General features: G+C 32.6%; 1 protein-coding gene across 1 annotated transcript; it reads right to left on the bottom strand.

The window, feature by feature from the left end:
- Positions 1-12: 12 nt before the first annotated feature.
- Positions 13-18647, bottom strand: LOC126738252 (protein SPT2 homolog). Its single transcript, XM_050443491.1, has 7 exons — positions 18422-18647; positions 15205-15372; positions 14642-15140; positions 8188-8840; positions 7679-7781; positions 3785-3997; positions 13-397 (listed from the first exon to the last, which is right to left on the bottom strand). Exons 1-7 carry the CDS (start codon positions 18479-18481, stop codon positions 312-314), a joined length of 1782 nt encoding a protein of 593 aa, XP_050299448.1. The 5' UTR covers positions 18482-18647; the 3' UTR covers positions 13-311.
- Positions 18648-18658: the final 11 nt, after the last annotated feature.

Below are 18658 nucleotides of genomic sequence, written 5' to 3'. Positions count from 1 at the left end.
GACTGAAACACGTTTAACAGGATATAAACTGTTATATTAATTGTCCTATTTACAAATATTGCATAAAAAATACTTTTTTTTTTAAACACGGAAACAAAAAGTTCGCTTTATAAAAGTTATTATATATAATGTATTCCTATACTTTTTACATCTTATAATAATTATCACAATATATACATGCTAAAAAATTGTTGACGTACCTACAATAATAACTTACATATAAAAAATGTACAAAAACAACAAAACTGTTAAAATGATCTAAACAAACTGGAGGATAAATAAATTAATTCACAATTAAATTGAAATAGACGTTAACGTCTCATCTTCTTTTTCATTAAAGCCTTCCGCCGCTTCTCTTCCTCTTCTTTTTTCATATCTTCGAGATCTTCCATTATACCTAAAAAAATGGGATTTGTCATAAAATACCCGAAATAATTTTTGTTTCCTTCAAAAAATTACAGAGTGTTAAAATTTCAAATATAACGTAACCTCACATTTCCCAGGATACTATGGTGAAAATTTATTGAATTTAATAAAATTTTAACACACCCTGTAATAGAGAAATGTTTAACATAGAAAATAAGGCTTTTTTTCAGTGGTACCTCCACCATTACGTCAAGATTTTTTCTATTTTAAGCTACAGTGATTTTCTATCCACAATGTAAGCAAAACAATTTCAAAAGACTGGAAGGAATAATTATTCTATAATCTTGGAATCAAATTAATAATTATTTTAATTGCCTGGAAACCTCCAAAAAAATATTTAAAATGCCCAAAAGGCATGACGACAGGAGTTTAATGAATATTTTGTGAGTTTTTGTTTTTTAAATTTTCTAAATCAACTTCTGACCAACAAATATCCTGACCGGAAACCATAAATTAATTTCATCGACATGGTACTCATTTTGAGGTCATTGTTTCCATAGAATTTAATGGAAAATTCAAATTTTTGATATCTTAATAAGTAGTATACGCGTCCAGCTAATTTTGCCTATACTACGAGACGGAAATATTTGTCAGTGACATCACAAACGACCAACAAGCAACACAACAAGAGTGGCTAAAAATAATGTTTAATTCCCACTATACAAAATCTATTGATAGCTTGCAAAATGTCACTTACTCTAATGGTGTGACCTCGCTGATCTGATCGAACGTTGTACTTAAGTAAAACTTTGAGCGGCGCGCCGGTGCCAAGTTTATTAATTGTCTTTTTCTCTCGCGGTAAATGGAGCAGCAATCCGACCAGCCTTTAATTTTAGCAGAATGGCAACGCCTAGCCAACATATCTGCATTTGTTGCTCTTTCATTCCATAGACGCTTTTGGGGGTTTATTCTAATAAATATTTCGAGTAATTTGTAATAAATAGGTATTTTAAGTAAAATATTTTTTTTATAAAATGGAAGACGAAGCTTCGTCAAGTTCTGGTCCGCCTGCTAAAAAAGCAAAAAGGAAATATTTGAAATCTGGCGAATATCAGTTAGTAAAAAGTAGTATATGAAAGTGTTCGTGCTAGAAATCCAGATTTGTCTGTTGAGCATGCGGCAGGATTATGCGGGAATTTAAAAAAAATTAAGTTCCAGGACAGTTTTTAGATGTCTTAAAGCTAAAGAAGAAAAGCAAGTGGAGACAAGAGGCAGAAAAAAGATTGTGCTAGATGATTACGTAAAATATGCCATTCGCCGGAAAGTGCACAGTTTTTTCTTTAGGAACGAGATACCAACAATAAAGAAAATTAAGACAGAACTTACTGCTGATAATTCTTTACCCAAAATATCTTTTGGTGTTTTAAAGCGAACATTGCATGAGTTGAATTTTCGATATTTGAAAAGAAACCGCAAAAGTTTTTTAATAGAAAAAAATAAAATCGTATTGTGGCGAAGGAAATATTTAAGAGAAATTCGTGAACATCGGCGCGAAGGAAGAAAAATTTATTACACCGATCAAACATGGCTGAATGAAGGTCACACCCGTGCAAAAGTATGGCAGGACTTAAATGTCACAAATTCGCGGCAAGGCTTTTTGGATGGGCCTTCCACGGGTTTGAAAAGTCCTTCTGGCAAGGGCCGTTGCCTAATTATTACACATATAGGTAGTGATTCTGGATTTCTGGCAGGTAGTCTGAACGTTTTTGAATCGAAGAAAACGGGTGACTACCACGAAGATATGAACGCAAAGGTTTTTGAAAAGTGGTTTTCGTCGGTATTGGTGCGCGTAGACCCCGGTTATCGTCATAGATAATGCGCCTTATCATAGTCGGCGAGTGGAAAAAATACCCACGACTGCTAGGCGAAAAGGAGACATAAAAGACTGGTTAAAATCAAAAAGGGACATACGATTCGACGAAGATATGCTCAAGGTACAATTGCTCGATATTGTTCGTATCCACAAAAACCAGTACATTAAATATGTTATTGATGAAATGGCGCGAGAACGTGGTGTTACAATATTGCGTTTACCGCCGTACCATTGTGAACTAAACCCTATAGAACTTATATGGGCATAAATAAAAGATGAAGTTGCTAGTAAAAATAAAACGTTTAAATTGAATGACGTAAAAGTTTTATTAAACGAAGCTATTGGTGGCGTAACAGCAACTAACTGGCAAAAGTGCATCGGACATGTGATCAAGGAAGAACAAAAAATGTGGGATTTGGATATTCAAGTTGAAGTTGTAGTTGAATCACTTATTATAAATCCTGGTTCCGCAAACAGTGATAGTGATACTGACAATTATTCTTTAAATTCTTATGAAACCTAAGATAGCGAATGACAAATTTAAAAAATAATAGGTTGTGTCCAGTCAATAATAAATCATCTTGTCATATTTTGTTTAGTCAATTTTAAAACACCCTGTAGATTAAATTTATTTTTAAAAGTGCCTCTTGTCTTCCCCATTCACATTAGTTGTTATAGACTAATAAACCTTAGAAACTATACCTCTTATTTTGTCTTTTTTCTATTAGTATTTTTTGCAATAGAAAAAGCCGCCATGTATGTGTTCCAATTATTGACCGATAATTTGTAAGAACCCAACTGCTAAATTGAGCAATATACAAAATTACTTATACTAGAAACAAAATTTTTAATTTTTTAAAAAAGTTCTATTAATTACCTAAACTCCACCTAAATAGTAGGTATATTCATTTTTTAAAAATGCATACGCCGCCGCTGGAATCCACTCCTCTCGCCCCTAAAACGTCTTGGCGGCCCTAATGCTAACAATGAGTCACTGACAATTATTTCCGTCTCGTAGTATAATTAATTCCAGGGAAAACTCAAAATACCAATATGAAACTAAAACCTCAAAAAGAAGCTTTTGATAAATAGTATTTGTATGCCAGGCATCTGACCTGAATTCAATTAAGTTGTTTTTAATGTTTCCCAGAAGTTTGAAAGTATTTTTTATGTTTTTTAGGCATTTGTTATCTTTCAGGTATTGTAAGTAATTTCACACTTTATTCCAGGAATTTCGAATAGGTACTTTTTGTATTTTCCAGAAATTAGCCATATTTTCTTTACAATTTATAGGTGCTTTCGAGACAATATCTTAATTCTAAATTTATATTTTTCACAAAATTCGTTTTTTTTTAACGTTTTTTCCCAAATCTTCTAAATATTCCATTTTATGTTTTCAGAAGTAATTTGTATTTTATTCTAATAAATGCAGTTTCTAGATCAGTATAATAGATACAGTTTTCAAGACTTATTTCCATGATTAAGTTTTTTATCGTCACATAAAGAGAAAACGCTTATAGTGTGCTAAGTAAGCAACTGTCTTACCAATTTTAGCGCTAACCACCTCCTCTCTCATCTGTTGGGCGAAAGTACTTTCCATGTTATCGACGTCATCGTCGTGATCCCTGTACCGCGATTTGTCGTAACCGAAGATTTCTTTGATGCAACTGGACACGTCCACGTCCGCATCTCCATCATCAATAAAATCGTCCAGTTCTGAATCGTATTCGTCGTCGTCGTCGTCATCAATAATCCGACCTAAAGTACAAAAATATATTAAATATAAAAGCATTTACACAAAGCTAAAAAACGACAAACATTAAAAAATTAATAGTAACAAAAATAAAGTTTTACTAATATTAGCTACTAAAGGCTTAAAAATACTACATGTATAAGACTCTAAGTGCAAAAAACTTTGAGGTGCTCTAGAACACTTTTTTAATTAAAAATGATTTTAAGGTCTTTTTGAGTTGGTTGGGGGTACCAGCGAACGTAACACTTGTTGAAGCTATAGGGTGTAAAATGATTAAACCTTCCCCTAGTGTTGGGATTATAGACGTTCTGATGTTTTGATATTTGCACAAGGAAAATTTAATATACTCCTAGACTGTGTAAAAACAAGACTGCAATCTTCTCTGTCTATTTTAGACGTCGCATGCACCTCATAGCTCTTCTTTGCAGCTATGAAAACGGTGGTCGAAAGTGAAAACATGCAGTTCTTAAGGTTTTCTGAGATACAAGTCCCACTAGACCCTTCAAGGCAAAAAATGCAGAACTAAGCCTGATCTAATGGCTCAAATCCAGTTGCACGGCAAGAAACCTGACAGATTCGTATTGCTCATCATTAATTTCCCCATGAAAACACCATGTTCTGGATCTTTTCTGCAGAAGTAAGGTGACAGGAACTGAAATGAGTATTTCAGGAAAATCAGAGTTAGGATTGGGCACCTGCACTTTTTGACACCTATCAGCAAGGTATGACTGTTTCAATTTTATACTATTTTCACTGAAATTATAGACTATATGACACAGTCAAAACTAGAATTCGTCGCAGAATAGGGCATTAAAGTACTCTAGGACTTAAAATGAGCCCATCACCGCATCCACCACCTGGTGAGAATCCCCATAACTATAATAGTTAGTTACTACTCAGGATTAGGGGGATCAAAGGAAATTACTTGAGTGTCGTCAGCGCAAATACTATCCTCTGAATATTTACCATCCAAACAAACCCACTGGTTCGTATCAGTGACAAAGATTGTCATGACAACCACCGCTATTAGAACATCCTACAAACCAAGTGTGTCAAAGGTTTTGCTGCAATCCAACATAACCAGCATTGTTGACATATTTTCGTGCAAAGATCTGCAGATTTCATCACAAAAAGCGATCACAGAGCTTTAGTTGGACGGAAGCCAGATTGTTTTATAGAAATTATAGAATTAATTGTCAAAGATAAATTGATCCGAGATTCGAGACACTTTTTAGGAACGTAAAGTAAAATTGGCAAAATTGATATTGAGCGAAGGTTCTACCTAGTCTGAAGCCAAGCTGATGATCATTAAATAATTTGTTGTTTTCGAAGTATTGAACAAAAATATATTTTCACATATTTTTTATAAAAAGCCAGCAACGAAATTGGTTTGTAATTTGTAACTTGGTTTTTGTCTTCCTTCTTAAACACAGGAGTGAGATAAGAGTTCTCTTTAGGACCTTTAAAGCTTCAATTAAAAAGCTTGGTAAGAGGAACATACATTAAATTTTCTATAAATTTTATATCAAATCAAATCTATTTTCAAGAGAAAAAACTACAGGACTACAATTTAATAAATTTGATTCAGGGATTCAACGAATCATAAGATTTGTGTGTATACTTAAGTTAATACAAATATTAATTTTATTTAAATTAATATATTACAAAAAAGCTACAATAATATTTAAAACCTACTCGAAACAAAAATTGGCGTATAAGAATGACTGATAAAGAATGATAAATTACTCTTCAAACCATGGAATTTTAACACATTATTCTGTATTATCCAATCATTAATATATTTTTTAATTTTGAAGAAAGGTATATTTTTAAGGTGAGTTGGCATTAACTTAATTATCCTAGGAATGCTAAAAGAAGCATGTCTGAGTTGAAAAGTAAAATGCTGGTGGCAGAAGTAAAAGTTGTTTGTTTGACTAACCTGACTACAAAAACTAAGTTTTTGTGTAGTAAAATCGAATGCCGCTTTTTAATGTTAAGCAGTCCAGAAACTTTAAATTACTCCTCGAATTGAAACCTCTTATGTTTTAACAGTATAACTTTAATTATATATTTTTGTACAATTTTCAGAAAATCCCCATGCTGTTATACCATATGACAACACTGACTCAACCAACACTGTGTATACCGTAGTTATAGTTTTTTTTTGTCTCTGAGTTCATAAAACTTGTAGAGCAGATTGAAGATTTTTTAATTTAATGTTTATATATTGTATATAGGTAATAATAGGTATGCTATGTCATGCAATGATCGAAGTATATTCCCTAATATTTAATACTTCATATTTTTATATTTAGACTTTTTTAATATTTTAATACTTCCTTTTAGTCAATTCAACACATGTACAAATTTGGATACAAGAGTCTCAAAAATTTTGATACTTTGGCAGTCAGGTAAACGGCAGTCAGATGTCACGGAAAAGGTTAAAAAGAAAGTTTTATTTACATTTAAAGTTAGTAAATTAGTCTAGCCACAACTTGATTCTGAACATGTCCTCTCAACCTTGGCCAAGGCACCCTGCCAGGTCCGATCTCTAACGACAACTACAGTATCATCAGCAAAACCGACAAGTATTATATCTCGTAGAACATTAGACAAGCCAATAACATAAATCAAACACAGGATTGGACCTAACATTTTAAATCATAAATATCTGCACATTTCTTAGTAGTTTTGATATCTTATCTCTTATTTCAATATAATATGTTTCTTTATATTCAGACGTGCTAGATATAGAAGTCAGATTTCTTAAGTATTGAAGCGGTTATGAGCTATCTCTACAAAATAACTACTTAAATCTTGGGGGAATATATCACAGTCAATAGCACCTTTGTTTTTTAACTTATACATTTTTAAGTATTACTGGACGAGTCTATTGCTCTATTACTAGCTGCCATTTTTCTTTAGATATATCGGTCCTATATCTAGTTTCAAATTTTCAGTTTTTCTAGTTTTAACTCTTTTCAACCACTCAATCTACGAGTATTTTATTGCTTGCACACCTCATTCAACAAATTCAGACTCTTTCTCACACCTCTTAGACCATTATCAAACCAATCTACTGTGCGAAGTTGATCAACCCTACAGTAAATTCTATTTTCTGAAAAGATTGCAACCTCTAGATCTATTAAAACTTTACTCTATATTGTCAATGAAATCCCAAAATAAATTTTCCATGATGACGTAAAATCAATTTAAACCACCTTGAGTTAGAGGTGGAAACATTTTTCCAAGTACCCATCGATCCCAGATGTAATGAAGAAAAACTGATATGTTGACCCACATGATTTGACAGTTGAGTATTTAATATCTTAACTGAAAGTGGGTTAAACTCAAAACTAACAAACACATTGTCCAAGCAAGTCTCTCTATGGGTGAGCTTAAAGATTGCCTACACTGTATGACCCCAAAAGGTCAAGCATGAGAGTGACCCTGAGTCGTATTAAAGGGCATATTCAAATCTCCAGCCAGGACAATATCTCTACCATCGCCAACAGTTCAAAACCCCATCCAAAGCATAGAAAAAGGAACCAATATCACCTCCAGGCATATCCAGACAATGTAGATTAAAATTACATGTTGAAATATTAAAAACATTAAGAATGTCTAAAAGGAAAATTTATCCCTGTAAAATCGCTTACTTGTGTCTATTTTAATACCTGACTTACCTCTACTAGCGACGATTGGTTTCTTCTTGTTGAGCCTTTTAACGTCAGCTGGTGGGAACTGTTTGGGCTTGAGATCTCGCGGCGGGAATTCTTTTGGTTTACCCTAGTAAGAAATAAATTATATTCAATAATCCGAGATAATTGCAACGCACATAAACTAAGTTAAGTTTGCTCGTTAAAAAAAATGTGCGTAGTAGTAGTAGTTTGGTGAAAACACAAGGGTGTACCAAATTTCATAAAAATATCTGCAATATTATCTTTATTAATCTAAAACATATTTTTTCTTAAGACTTTAACACGCTGTAACTCCAAAACTAAAAGGTTTAAGACATATTTTGTTGATATAAATTTTTTTAATCACATCCCGTATTATCGGCACTCAATTAATTAACACCCTGTACAGAGTAAGATTTTTAACTACGAAAAAGTGAAAAACCTCCCACAAGCATAAACTTGAATAAAATATCCCCAGTTCCTAATTCCACCCCGGTATAACTCCTCAAACGTACCTTTGGAATTAAATCCCTTGGCGGGAACTCCTTGGGCTTTCCATTGGCAACCTGATTAGGCTTCTTTTGTAAGAAGTCCTTTCTCGCCGCCATCTCTTTGCTAGCTCCGGTACTTGGCAGTGTTTTTGTCATCCGTTGATCGCTAGCTTTACTCGATGGTAAACTGGGTTTACTACTACCATTAGCCACCGGTTTTCCACCGTTAAAACCATTGATTTTCCCTCTGTTCTCCCCTTTACTCGGCCGATTGTCATCGCTTTTTTGACTAATTGACTTATTCTGTAATTGATTGGGTGGCTTCTTAAGACCGTCATTTGAGGGCTGCTTTTCTTGCTTCATCGGGATTCGATCTTTCTCGAGTTTCGGTCTGTTTTTATTGTCCTTATCGCCGTTATCAAATGAAACTTTTTTCGTTAATTGTTTTTCCAATATCGAGCTCCCGCTACCGCTCGAAGTAGGTTTGATGATTGGTTTATTGGGGTTTTTCGCGCGCTCCTCGTATTCTTTTTCTCGCTGTTCTTTTCGCTCTCGTAGTAAACGCTCTCGCTCCATCTCTTGTCTTTGCCGTTTCGTGTATAAGCGTTCTTCTTCCACCACTTTTTCTTCGATCACGATTGGTTCGTGTTGTTTTTGAGCGGCGATTTTCAAAAGTTCTGCAAAAAATATTCGTATGTTAAGTGAGGAAATACTTTTCTTTTCAAATGAAATTTAATTTAATGTAAAAAATAATAAATACACGGCTAATGTTACAAAATTGTATAACTATGAATAACTGTTTTGCCTCTATTCTTTGGAAACTGGAGTTTGATACAACTGCCTGTTCTCTACTATGGAAACTCTCTCTTGAAAGGTTTGTTCTCGTTAAGCACTATAAAACATCAAAATTTCCTCCCTGGTTCAGTCGTGAATTACAAACAAATAATCATAGAGAAAAAGAAGCACATAAAAAATATAAATCATCCAAACTTAAAAAGGATTACACAGTATTTTCCAATTTAAGAAGTAAGTGCATGGTTATAAGCGATAATTGCTATAATTATCCTACATTGCTAAAATGAATCATGATGTATCCCAAAATTCAAATAACTTTTGGAAACATATAAACAATTTACGAAGATCAAACTCCTATACCAATAGTATGCAGCTGAATGGCAGATTTGCTGAAGGCAGTAGGGATATAGTTTGTTTGCTCATCTTTTTTCCGCAACTTACAAAAAACATGAAGGTACAGCCCCTAATTATAATTTTGGTTACAATCTTAATTTTGATTCTATTAACATATCTCTTATTGATTTTTTCAAAGTTATTGACGGCCTCAAAACTAAATATTCTTATGGACTTGATGGCATACCATCAGTCTTACTAAAAAATTGTGTGTTCCCTAACCAAACCCCTACATTATCTGTTTTGCCTTTCGTTTGATTTCGAATGTTTTCCAGATTACTGGAAAACAACTACAAGGGTGTACACATGGCATAGTCGGAACATAATGATACATCAGCAACATGGTTTTTCTGAGGGTAAATCTACCATAACTAAGTTGCTTACATATCAGCAATACTTGTTGGATGCTTTCGAGAACCATAGTCAGGTGGACAGTATCAGAAGTTGCGTGCGATGGGTCTGGGCGATAATCTCTTGAAGTGGATTGATTTGTCGAATCGTATTCAATTAGTGCGTATAAATAGCATCATTTCTGAAGAAATTCAAGTTTTTTTCGGTGCACAGGGTTCCCAGAGCCTATTTTATTCATTACATTTATTAATGACCTTTGTTGTGTTATACGTCACTCGGAATTTTTTTTATTTGCAAAAGACCTAAAATTGTACAAGGTGATAGAATCCGCAATTGATGCGGAACTTTTACAAGCTGATGTGGATAGTGTTTTTTTATTGTGAGTAAATAATGGTTTGAAGCTTAATATTAAAAAATGCTTGAGCATTTCTTTTGGTCGTTCTCTAAGATTAGCTGTGCATCATTACACAATAAATGCCTTGGTTCTCAGATCTGCAACTACTGTTAGAGACTTGGGTGTGTTACTGGACAGTAAATTGACATTTGTGCCTCATTATGATGAGATTTTCAATAACGATATGCGTAATCTTGGCTTTGTTGTGAGTAAACTCTGGTAAATTGTTTGTCTTTTCTTTCAAGATGATCTACTATTTAATTGTTCGTTCTGGACTTGAATATGCCTCACCTGTATGGTTCCAGCAAGGAGAACTTGATCAGATTTACTCACATTTTATAAGATATTAAATGGTATTTTTAATTGCCCTGATTTTTTGAAAACTGTACCATTCAATGTCAATATCAGTAATAGATGTCAGAATCCTGCTGTTTCGTTTGCCTTTCCACCATGCTATTTACAGATTCTTTTCTTCAATCACCAGAATGATAAGAGCATTTAATCAGCTAAATCTTGACCCCTTGGTAGATAGGGCTATTAATTCATTTAAACCTAAAAAGCTAAAGTGCTCAAATTATCTATAGGGTTATTAATTTCGTATTTTTTGCTTTTTTTTTGTATTTTATTTTTGCCATAGTTAATTTCATTTTCATATTATTAATTATTGTTATATTCTTTGCCACTTATTGTTACTGCTATGTATTTTATGATATTTTTTTTTTGTAAACTGGCTTTGCCGTTGAAATTAATAAATTAATTAATAGTAAACTTTCTAGTTCGTTGATAGATAAACTGAAAATAGAATTGTATTTCTATCATCACATAGTACGTGTGCAAATCAACTAATTCAATTCTTATTGGCACTAGTAAAATTGTTCACGCGCCTAACGAATGTCTTAACAAAATTCTCGAGAGAATAATATTGTTATTGTTAACTGTAGTACGCAAATCTTACTTCCCTTTAAAAAAATCAGAAAAAAGTCGAAATTTTCCGGACATAACAGACCCAAAAACTAAACATAAAACAAATTACAAAGGCGCCAAATTGTCAAATAAAGTGCTGTCTATCTTCCCCTCAAATATAGTAGGTTTAAAAAAATAAAAGTCATGAATTAGAATTAATTTGTAAACAACAAAATACACATTGTGCTTGTATTAGTGAGCATTGGCTTTGATCCAATAAAATGCTATTATGTCACATTAGTGCTTTTATACTGGCTGCTGGTTTTTGTAGGACTGTGAGATGTCATGGTGGAGTAGTTATTTATCTTCAAGAGAATGTTACGTTTAAAGATATCAATCAATCAATATTTATTTCCATTTAACAATACTAATTTACATTAAAAAAGAAAAACGAAGTAAAAGTCCTAAGACCAGTGTGGATATGTTCGGTTTTACATCCATAAATCGTCATGCAATTTTAAAACATTCTACAGGGTGTCTTTTTCTTGTGGGGACATGTAAAGTCTTTAGTCTACGAAACTCGAGTAGAATCAGAGCTAGACTTAACTGGACGAATAACAGCAGCATTTGAAATCATTCAAAACGAGGATCAAATTTTTAGTGTAGTCCGCCGAAATCATGTGCGGCGTTTAAATCGGTGTATTGAGGTTGGAGGAAGACATTTTGAACAATAATTGTTGTGATGGTATCATATACAAAAGGTAAAAATAAATCAGATCCTATTTAGGTAATTAATATTTTTTCTAAATTTAAACGCGTCTTAGGGCCGTAGTGGCGTAGTGACACATTTCCGGACATGGGTTCCTATACTCAAATGGATTCTACTGTTGCACTGAACAACCCCTAGAAGTTTGATCCCATAGTTCTGAAACACCCTGTATATCTATTTGGTTCTAAGCCAATACAGTGAACTAAAAAAACATAGAGAAAACAAACATTGTATGTTGCATTCAAATTCTGCTAACTACTACTGCTCTCTAATCTGCTAACTAACTACTTTAAACCTAACAACCTAGACATTAATAAATTAAATACATACGAAGGACCAGACACCCACATATATCTTCATGACAACAGATGCATTATTTATTTCTTGGAGAGATTCCAAATTAAATTTATTCACCCAGCAATAAGCAATACACCAATATAACATTACATGTTTGTCCGATTCAATACAATTAGATTGGCAATATCAACTCTTGTGTGGCTAATGATCCAATTTCTTTGGATGTTTTTTAAAAGTGCGGGTAGACCTACAGTCTGTAACAGTTTGTAAATGTAAGGTCCAAAAACCAACCATTTTAATATTTCAAATATTTCTGAGGAACATGTTTATATTTGTGAGGTCTCGGGGGTGGTGTTGGATCACTTTTCTACCCAGCTAATTACTTACTGCTCATCAGGTGATTTAAATGAGTTTCTGAGTATTGTTGAATTGTTTTGGGGAAGCTAGATTGTCTAGTGACAATAATTACAGGAGAATTTAATATACATTTGGAGGTCTTCATGCTGGATGTTCAACACAACTTTCCAACCTAATGTTGTCCTTTGGCCTGAAGAGAATGTTTAGTTTTGATATAAGGTTAAATGCATGTATCGACAAAGTGTATTCTCTAACATGCCTTATGATTTTTTTTTGGCTGTAACTACAAAACAAACCAAATCAAGAATAAATTACAGGACAATAACGCAGAAAAATCTATTTTCTCTTTATAACAAGGTTGACAGCTTTCATGGAAAGAACATGCATATCATCTATCAGACTAAGTAGAATACTTTTCATGATCGACATCCTTAAGGGCTATCACATGCCTACCCAGGTTACTTTTCTGCAAATATGGGCTATGCAATTCTGAACTGGGACCATTCTAGTCGTGCACAGGAAATCTTTAAACTTTAACTGAGATGTGTGGCCTATGACTTTCATATACTTACAATTTGCAACTAAATCTATCACATGTTTAATTTACATTGCTAATAACCTCATCTCACATCTTAGAACTTATTCAGATATACAACATTACCACATCAAACATAGTAGAAACAGTATTACAGACAGGCTCTCTAGAACCAGACAAGAAATCTTGAAGCCAAGATGTTTATTAGGAAATTATATTTGGTAAATGGTGCCTGCCTTTCATTTATTCGAGGAATACTTGAAATGCAGTTTTAAATTTCTTTGACTGACGATTCTGAATATTCTTCTTATTGGGTTAAATTACTGTTTTAAGTGTTTGAGTGTGGATATTTCAGGCTCTGACTTTGCTTCCTACATTGATCTGCTGACTCTGTATGAAAGTTTATTTTCTTTAGATGTTCTGTTTGTTATCTTTGGTGTGACTAATAAATTAACTCTAAATATTGCCAAAACCAGTATTACAAATTATAAAAGCAATTTAAGTAAATCCTTGGGTACAAGTGCTTTAAAAAATTTGAGTGGAGATAAATTATTGGGAATAGGCATAGACAATAAATTAAAATTTGAAAGCCATATTAGGCTACTAAGCAATAAACTAGCATCAAATTATTATGCTCTTAAGGTGGTGTCCCAGGAGGTTGAGCTTAGTGTTGCCAAAAATACTTATTTTGCATTAATTGAATGAAATATAAGGTATGGATTATGTTTCTGGGGTGCATGTTGTGACCAACTTTTCAAAAGTATTTTTGTGTTGCAAAAAAGGGCCATCAGATACATCTGCAAAATTGGAGCAAGATATCCATGCAAAGAACTTTTCAATTCACACAAAATCTTAACTCTGCCATCTTTATTTATTTTGAAATCCGTTTGTTTTATTCATAAAAAATATAGAAACCACAGCAATGTAACAGAAAGACATGAATATAGCAATAGAGGGGCCAATGATGTAACTTTAACAATACCCAACAGTACATCAATAAAAAAATCTTTTATTTTCGATGGTAAGAAGCTGTATAAACATCTTTCTGCAGATATCAAAGAGATTCATGATAGAAAGCTCTTTTGAAAAAATGTAAAAGGATTGCTTGTTGCAAAAGGCTACCACGAAATAGGAGTGTGTCCTGTGAATGTGATACTGTGTCCTTTTTTAAGATGCTTTAATGTTAAAGTTTTAATATTGTAATTTGTATAATATGTTAAATTTAGTTTTATTGTATTCTTACTATATTATGGTTTGTTAATTTTTTTTGTTCTTTTTTACAGCTTTGTCAACAACATTTCTTATGACAATAAAGCTTATATTGATTGATTGATATATTTTATAAGAATTGTGGTAAGATTTTATGTGTAATAATTTAAATTTCTGCTAGTTTACATATATTTTTAGCCATTAGACATTTTGACTTTTACAAACACATACTGTGTAATGTATTAATAAATATTTAACTTAATATGATTTAAATGCCAAAATTACCATGTTTTTTCAAGATAAAGCAGAACAATGTATATTCTAAACCAGGGAGGAAATAGAGAACACCTGGACTGCATACATTGGATGGTAAATTACAATTTTCGCCATAGGTCACTAATATACCCGATTACTTTACATTAAAAAATGAATTGAAGGATATATTGTAAAGAAATATAACAAATAGTTTCCTTACCAGTAAAACTGACAGGAGGTGGCCCCGCTGGTCTGGGTTTAGGCTTAACTTTCTCCTTTTCCTTTAAAGAAGAAGACGGTGCATCTGCACCGCAAGTCTTCTTCCTCTCAGGACTTCCATCATCATCTTTATTCTCCTCAGCAGCCACACCCTCTTGTTTGCTCTTCCGTTTTCTTCTGTGGGGCATCATCGCTTCCTCTCTTTCTTTGTCTAGTGCGGCCTTCACTCTGTCTTTAGTACTACTCAAATTGGTACTTACTTTCTTTTTGAACATATTGTACTTGGGTTCCACCGGCATTTGACTGTACTTTTCCATCATTTTTTCATACAGAGCGGAAGCTTCTTGAGAAACGTACCCGTAATCATCTTCGTCCGGTTGTTCCGGACCGGAACTGGTCACTGCCGTGTGAGTTTGGTCGACCGCATCCTGAATGACCGACTGGTTAGCCGATTTGGTTCTTTTTAACATCACGTTTACCCTGCGTGTAGCTTTTTTGTCCTTTTTAGGGAATTTGCTTGTTGAATTTAATGTTGTTTCAATAATAATTAATATTAGATTATACCTGTGACCTAAGGGCGAGTAGATCCTCCTTTTTTCGTTGGGCTTCATCCAACTTTTTTTGCTCTTCGGCTTCCTTTTTGGCCAAGAACTTCTTGATGTTCTCCGACAGATCTTTTTTCTCCTTTTTTATTTTTTTTGGAGGCTCAAATTTTGTACTGTAGTACCTCGGCTATAAGAAGAAGAATGTAATTAGGATATTTTGACCACTTGAGTAGCTTTAGTATGTAACTTGTTCTGAATATTTTTAATATATATGCACCAATCAATGTAATAATTATTATGATATTTGACAATTTTTTTGCAATTCATGTCAACCTCTTAAGCATGAATTCCTGAGATTTCGAAATATGCCTCACAAATACAAAGAAAGGCAGAGCAAACAATTTTTGAATTAAATAAAAAATAAATAAATAAATAATGCCTTTATTCAAGTATTTCTTTATTTCTTTTTAAGTTACTGACATTACCCAGAAAGTAATATTATATCAAAGATGGAATTCAACAAGTGAATAATACACTGTCTCGCCAATAATTGGTTCAACAACAATTTAGTATGTTGATCAGTACATAAGAATGACACCACACTTCTTTTTTTGGCCTCAAAATGTGGGTATAAGAAGATTCAATCAATATCTTTCTTACAACCTACAATATTCCTTGAAAAAGATAATGATACAACACAATACAATATTGAATAACATTATTATTTAATTACTTAACAGGTAAATTTACTTAAATGACACCTAGATGACTTAACATCTGTATAGTATATGCCAATAAAAAACAATGAACTCTAATTGTATCTATGGACATCTAATTGTAATCTAATTGTAACATGGACTAATGAAAATATTGTGAAATGTAGACAAAATCAACAAGGCAATAGAGATGAGAAAAAACTTATCAGAAAATCAGCAAAAGCAAGAGTGACATGCATAAAAGTTCTTAAGCTAAAGCTGTACTTTAAATAATTCCAAGTTTTCAACAATATACATTCTACAATTTCTTCTACATAATTTTTATTTTCTTTGGATGTTTCTCATTCTTAGTGGAATAAGGAGCCAAACAGTTGACAAATCTGAGATCTTACTTTTTGGTATTTGAATATGTTTGTTTATTTTATTTCATGTTTATGTCTATGATCTACATAATTATTTTGTGACAATCATTTTTATGAATAAAAGAACATATAGTGCCCTAACATTTACTACTTGACTATGAGTATACAGTTGTTCAGTTCACCTTCATTTATCTTTCTTATTTATTACTTTAAGTATGTAGTTCTGAACATTTAACTATTTTAAAGAGTTTTGACCAACCGATGCTACTGTTCCATACCATATTATTGACTCAACAAGGCCTTTATATACCAATGTCATAAGTGATTTGTTTAAAATGCCTCTAAATTTATAAATAAGTTTTCTTAAATTTTTTATAAGATAGAAAATATGGTGATCCCATTTGAAGTGCTATCAATCAGAATATTCAGTCTAAGGAGTCTCTTTAATGATATCATTGAAATTTTCTGTATATATGTATGTATGTAATTAAAATGAAAGTGTGTGTCATAATTATTGTCATATATTTTATATTAATGTATGGTCTATATAAGTAAAATAGATGAATTATAAACCCTTCTAAAAAGGTATAAGACTAATTTTAATCTTTCCCGAGCACAGCATGAGCAATGAAGAGTTTCCATTGTCTTAGAAATGTTTGCCTTGTATCAAAGCGTGGTGCTTTGAGGAGAAACATGGAGGTGTCTGTATTTTCATAAAGGGTAGTAGTTATGATAGTCACTTGATAGGAATACTGTTGGTAGAAAGAGAATGTGAAATATGTGCCATAAATCCTGAATTTGATATTTATAACCCTATATTGACCTCCCAAAGGAAATTTTAAATAGTGTTTTGTCAGACTGTAATAAACTTAGACTTTAATGAGCATTTTAAAAGGGATTCTGAATACCAATATAAGCTCAAAGATATATTGGAGAGTTACTTGTCGTCAACATTGCATTGACTATAAATTGATTGTATCAAAACTGTGCATGTTTTTGATCATCAGTTATCAAATCATTCTGCAATTAGTATTAGCCTTGATGTAAAACTGAATAACTGAATAAAATGAATAACTAATCAGATATTATAATCAGACCATTTACTAGAGCAGGCACTTCTGTTTTTTATGATGTGCTTGTAAAACATAACTGGAATTTCCTAACTAGTGATTATCAAATGTAATTTATTTTTGGAAAACCTAGTGAACTTGACTTGCTTGGGGAATTTGATAACTTTTATCTTTTCTACTGTTCTGGCAAACCCCCTTTAATAAATATCTAAATAAACCTTAGCAGTAACTGCTGTTCTTTTTCTGTTTCTGAGGTGAATTTCAATTATGTGCGAAAGACCATAAAGCCAAAACACAGCAAGGATTTTTATGGATTTTTAAAGCTAGAATTAGGACTCTCTTAGAATACTCACAATTCCTTCTCTCTATATTCTAAAGAGTGCCTGTAGTATGTCAGAAAAAAAATTCAGCAGTGTGCATCATCACTATAATAATCACTATATATTATAGACAATACATTAAGATAATATAGTACCACCTTACTAAAGAATTACTAAAGAAAGAGGTGTCGAGAGGGTCCAGACTTCTGGGAAATAAAATATTTTAACATTTTACCAAATGAAGTAAAAACTTTGAGTGTTGTCAAGTTTAAAGAAAAAAATGTATTAGTGATTTTCATTATTGTGACCAATGTAGAATTCTACCTTATTTCTACCTAGAACAGCCAATTCTACCTTACTTCTGTAATTTTGACATGAATAAATTATTTAAATTTGAGGTTAAAACATTTGAAGCCAGATCTTTTAGAGCTCGAAGGACATTTATATTTAATTTGTAACATTTAGTTGATAAATGTTCAAATATTCAACTTCATGAAGTTCCACAAATCACGTCAGTACAATTAATATCATATAATAATGCCTTGAATTATTAAACTATAGAAAATAGTTTGTTAAAAATGGGGTCATAAATAACACCCATTATAACATTCTGACAACCCTTGTGGGAGCCCCACGGAGCATTTTTCTTATATTAATATTAACACTAAAAAACTAAACAATAACGTGCTATAAAGCTATAATATGTGCTTTTAAAAGATCCTCAAGAATTGAGGGCATAGTGAACACTTATAAACACTCTCTACTCACCGCACCGCTGCTAGTTTGCTCGTTTTTCTGAGCCTTATGTAGAAGTTTACAAAAATCCATGATTCCTGCTAAAAATCAACGAAAAACTAAATTTTTAAACTGGAAATTAACTTTCTGTTATCTACACGTATTTACGAAAAAGAAAATGTCCGATCCACAATCGGTGTAGTACTGACAGATTCGCGAAAAATTCCATGGATGTGACGTTCGGATCGATCGGTTCACGTGTGAAAACTG

This window comes from Anthonomus grandis, chromosome 7 (assembly GCF_022605725.1).
Source record: "Anthonomus grandis grandis chromosome 7, icAntGran1.3, whole genome shotgun sequence".
Classification (NCBI taxonomy): Eukaryota; Metazoa; Arthropoda; class Insecta; order Coleoptera; family Curculionidae; genus Anthonomus; species Anthonomus grandis.
The sequence above is the reverse complement of the archived record's forward strand: the minus strand, read 5'-3'. Positions and strand labels throughout refer to the sequence as shown.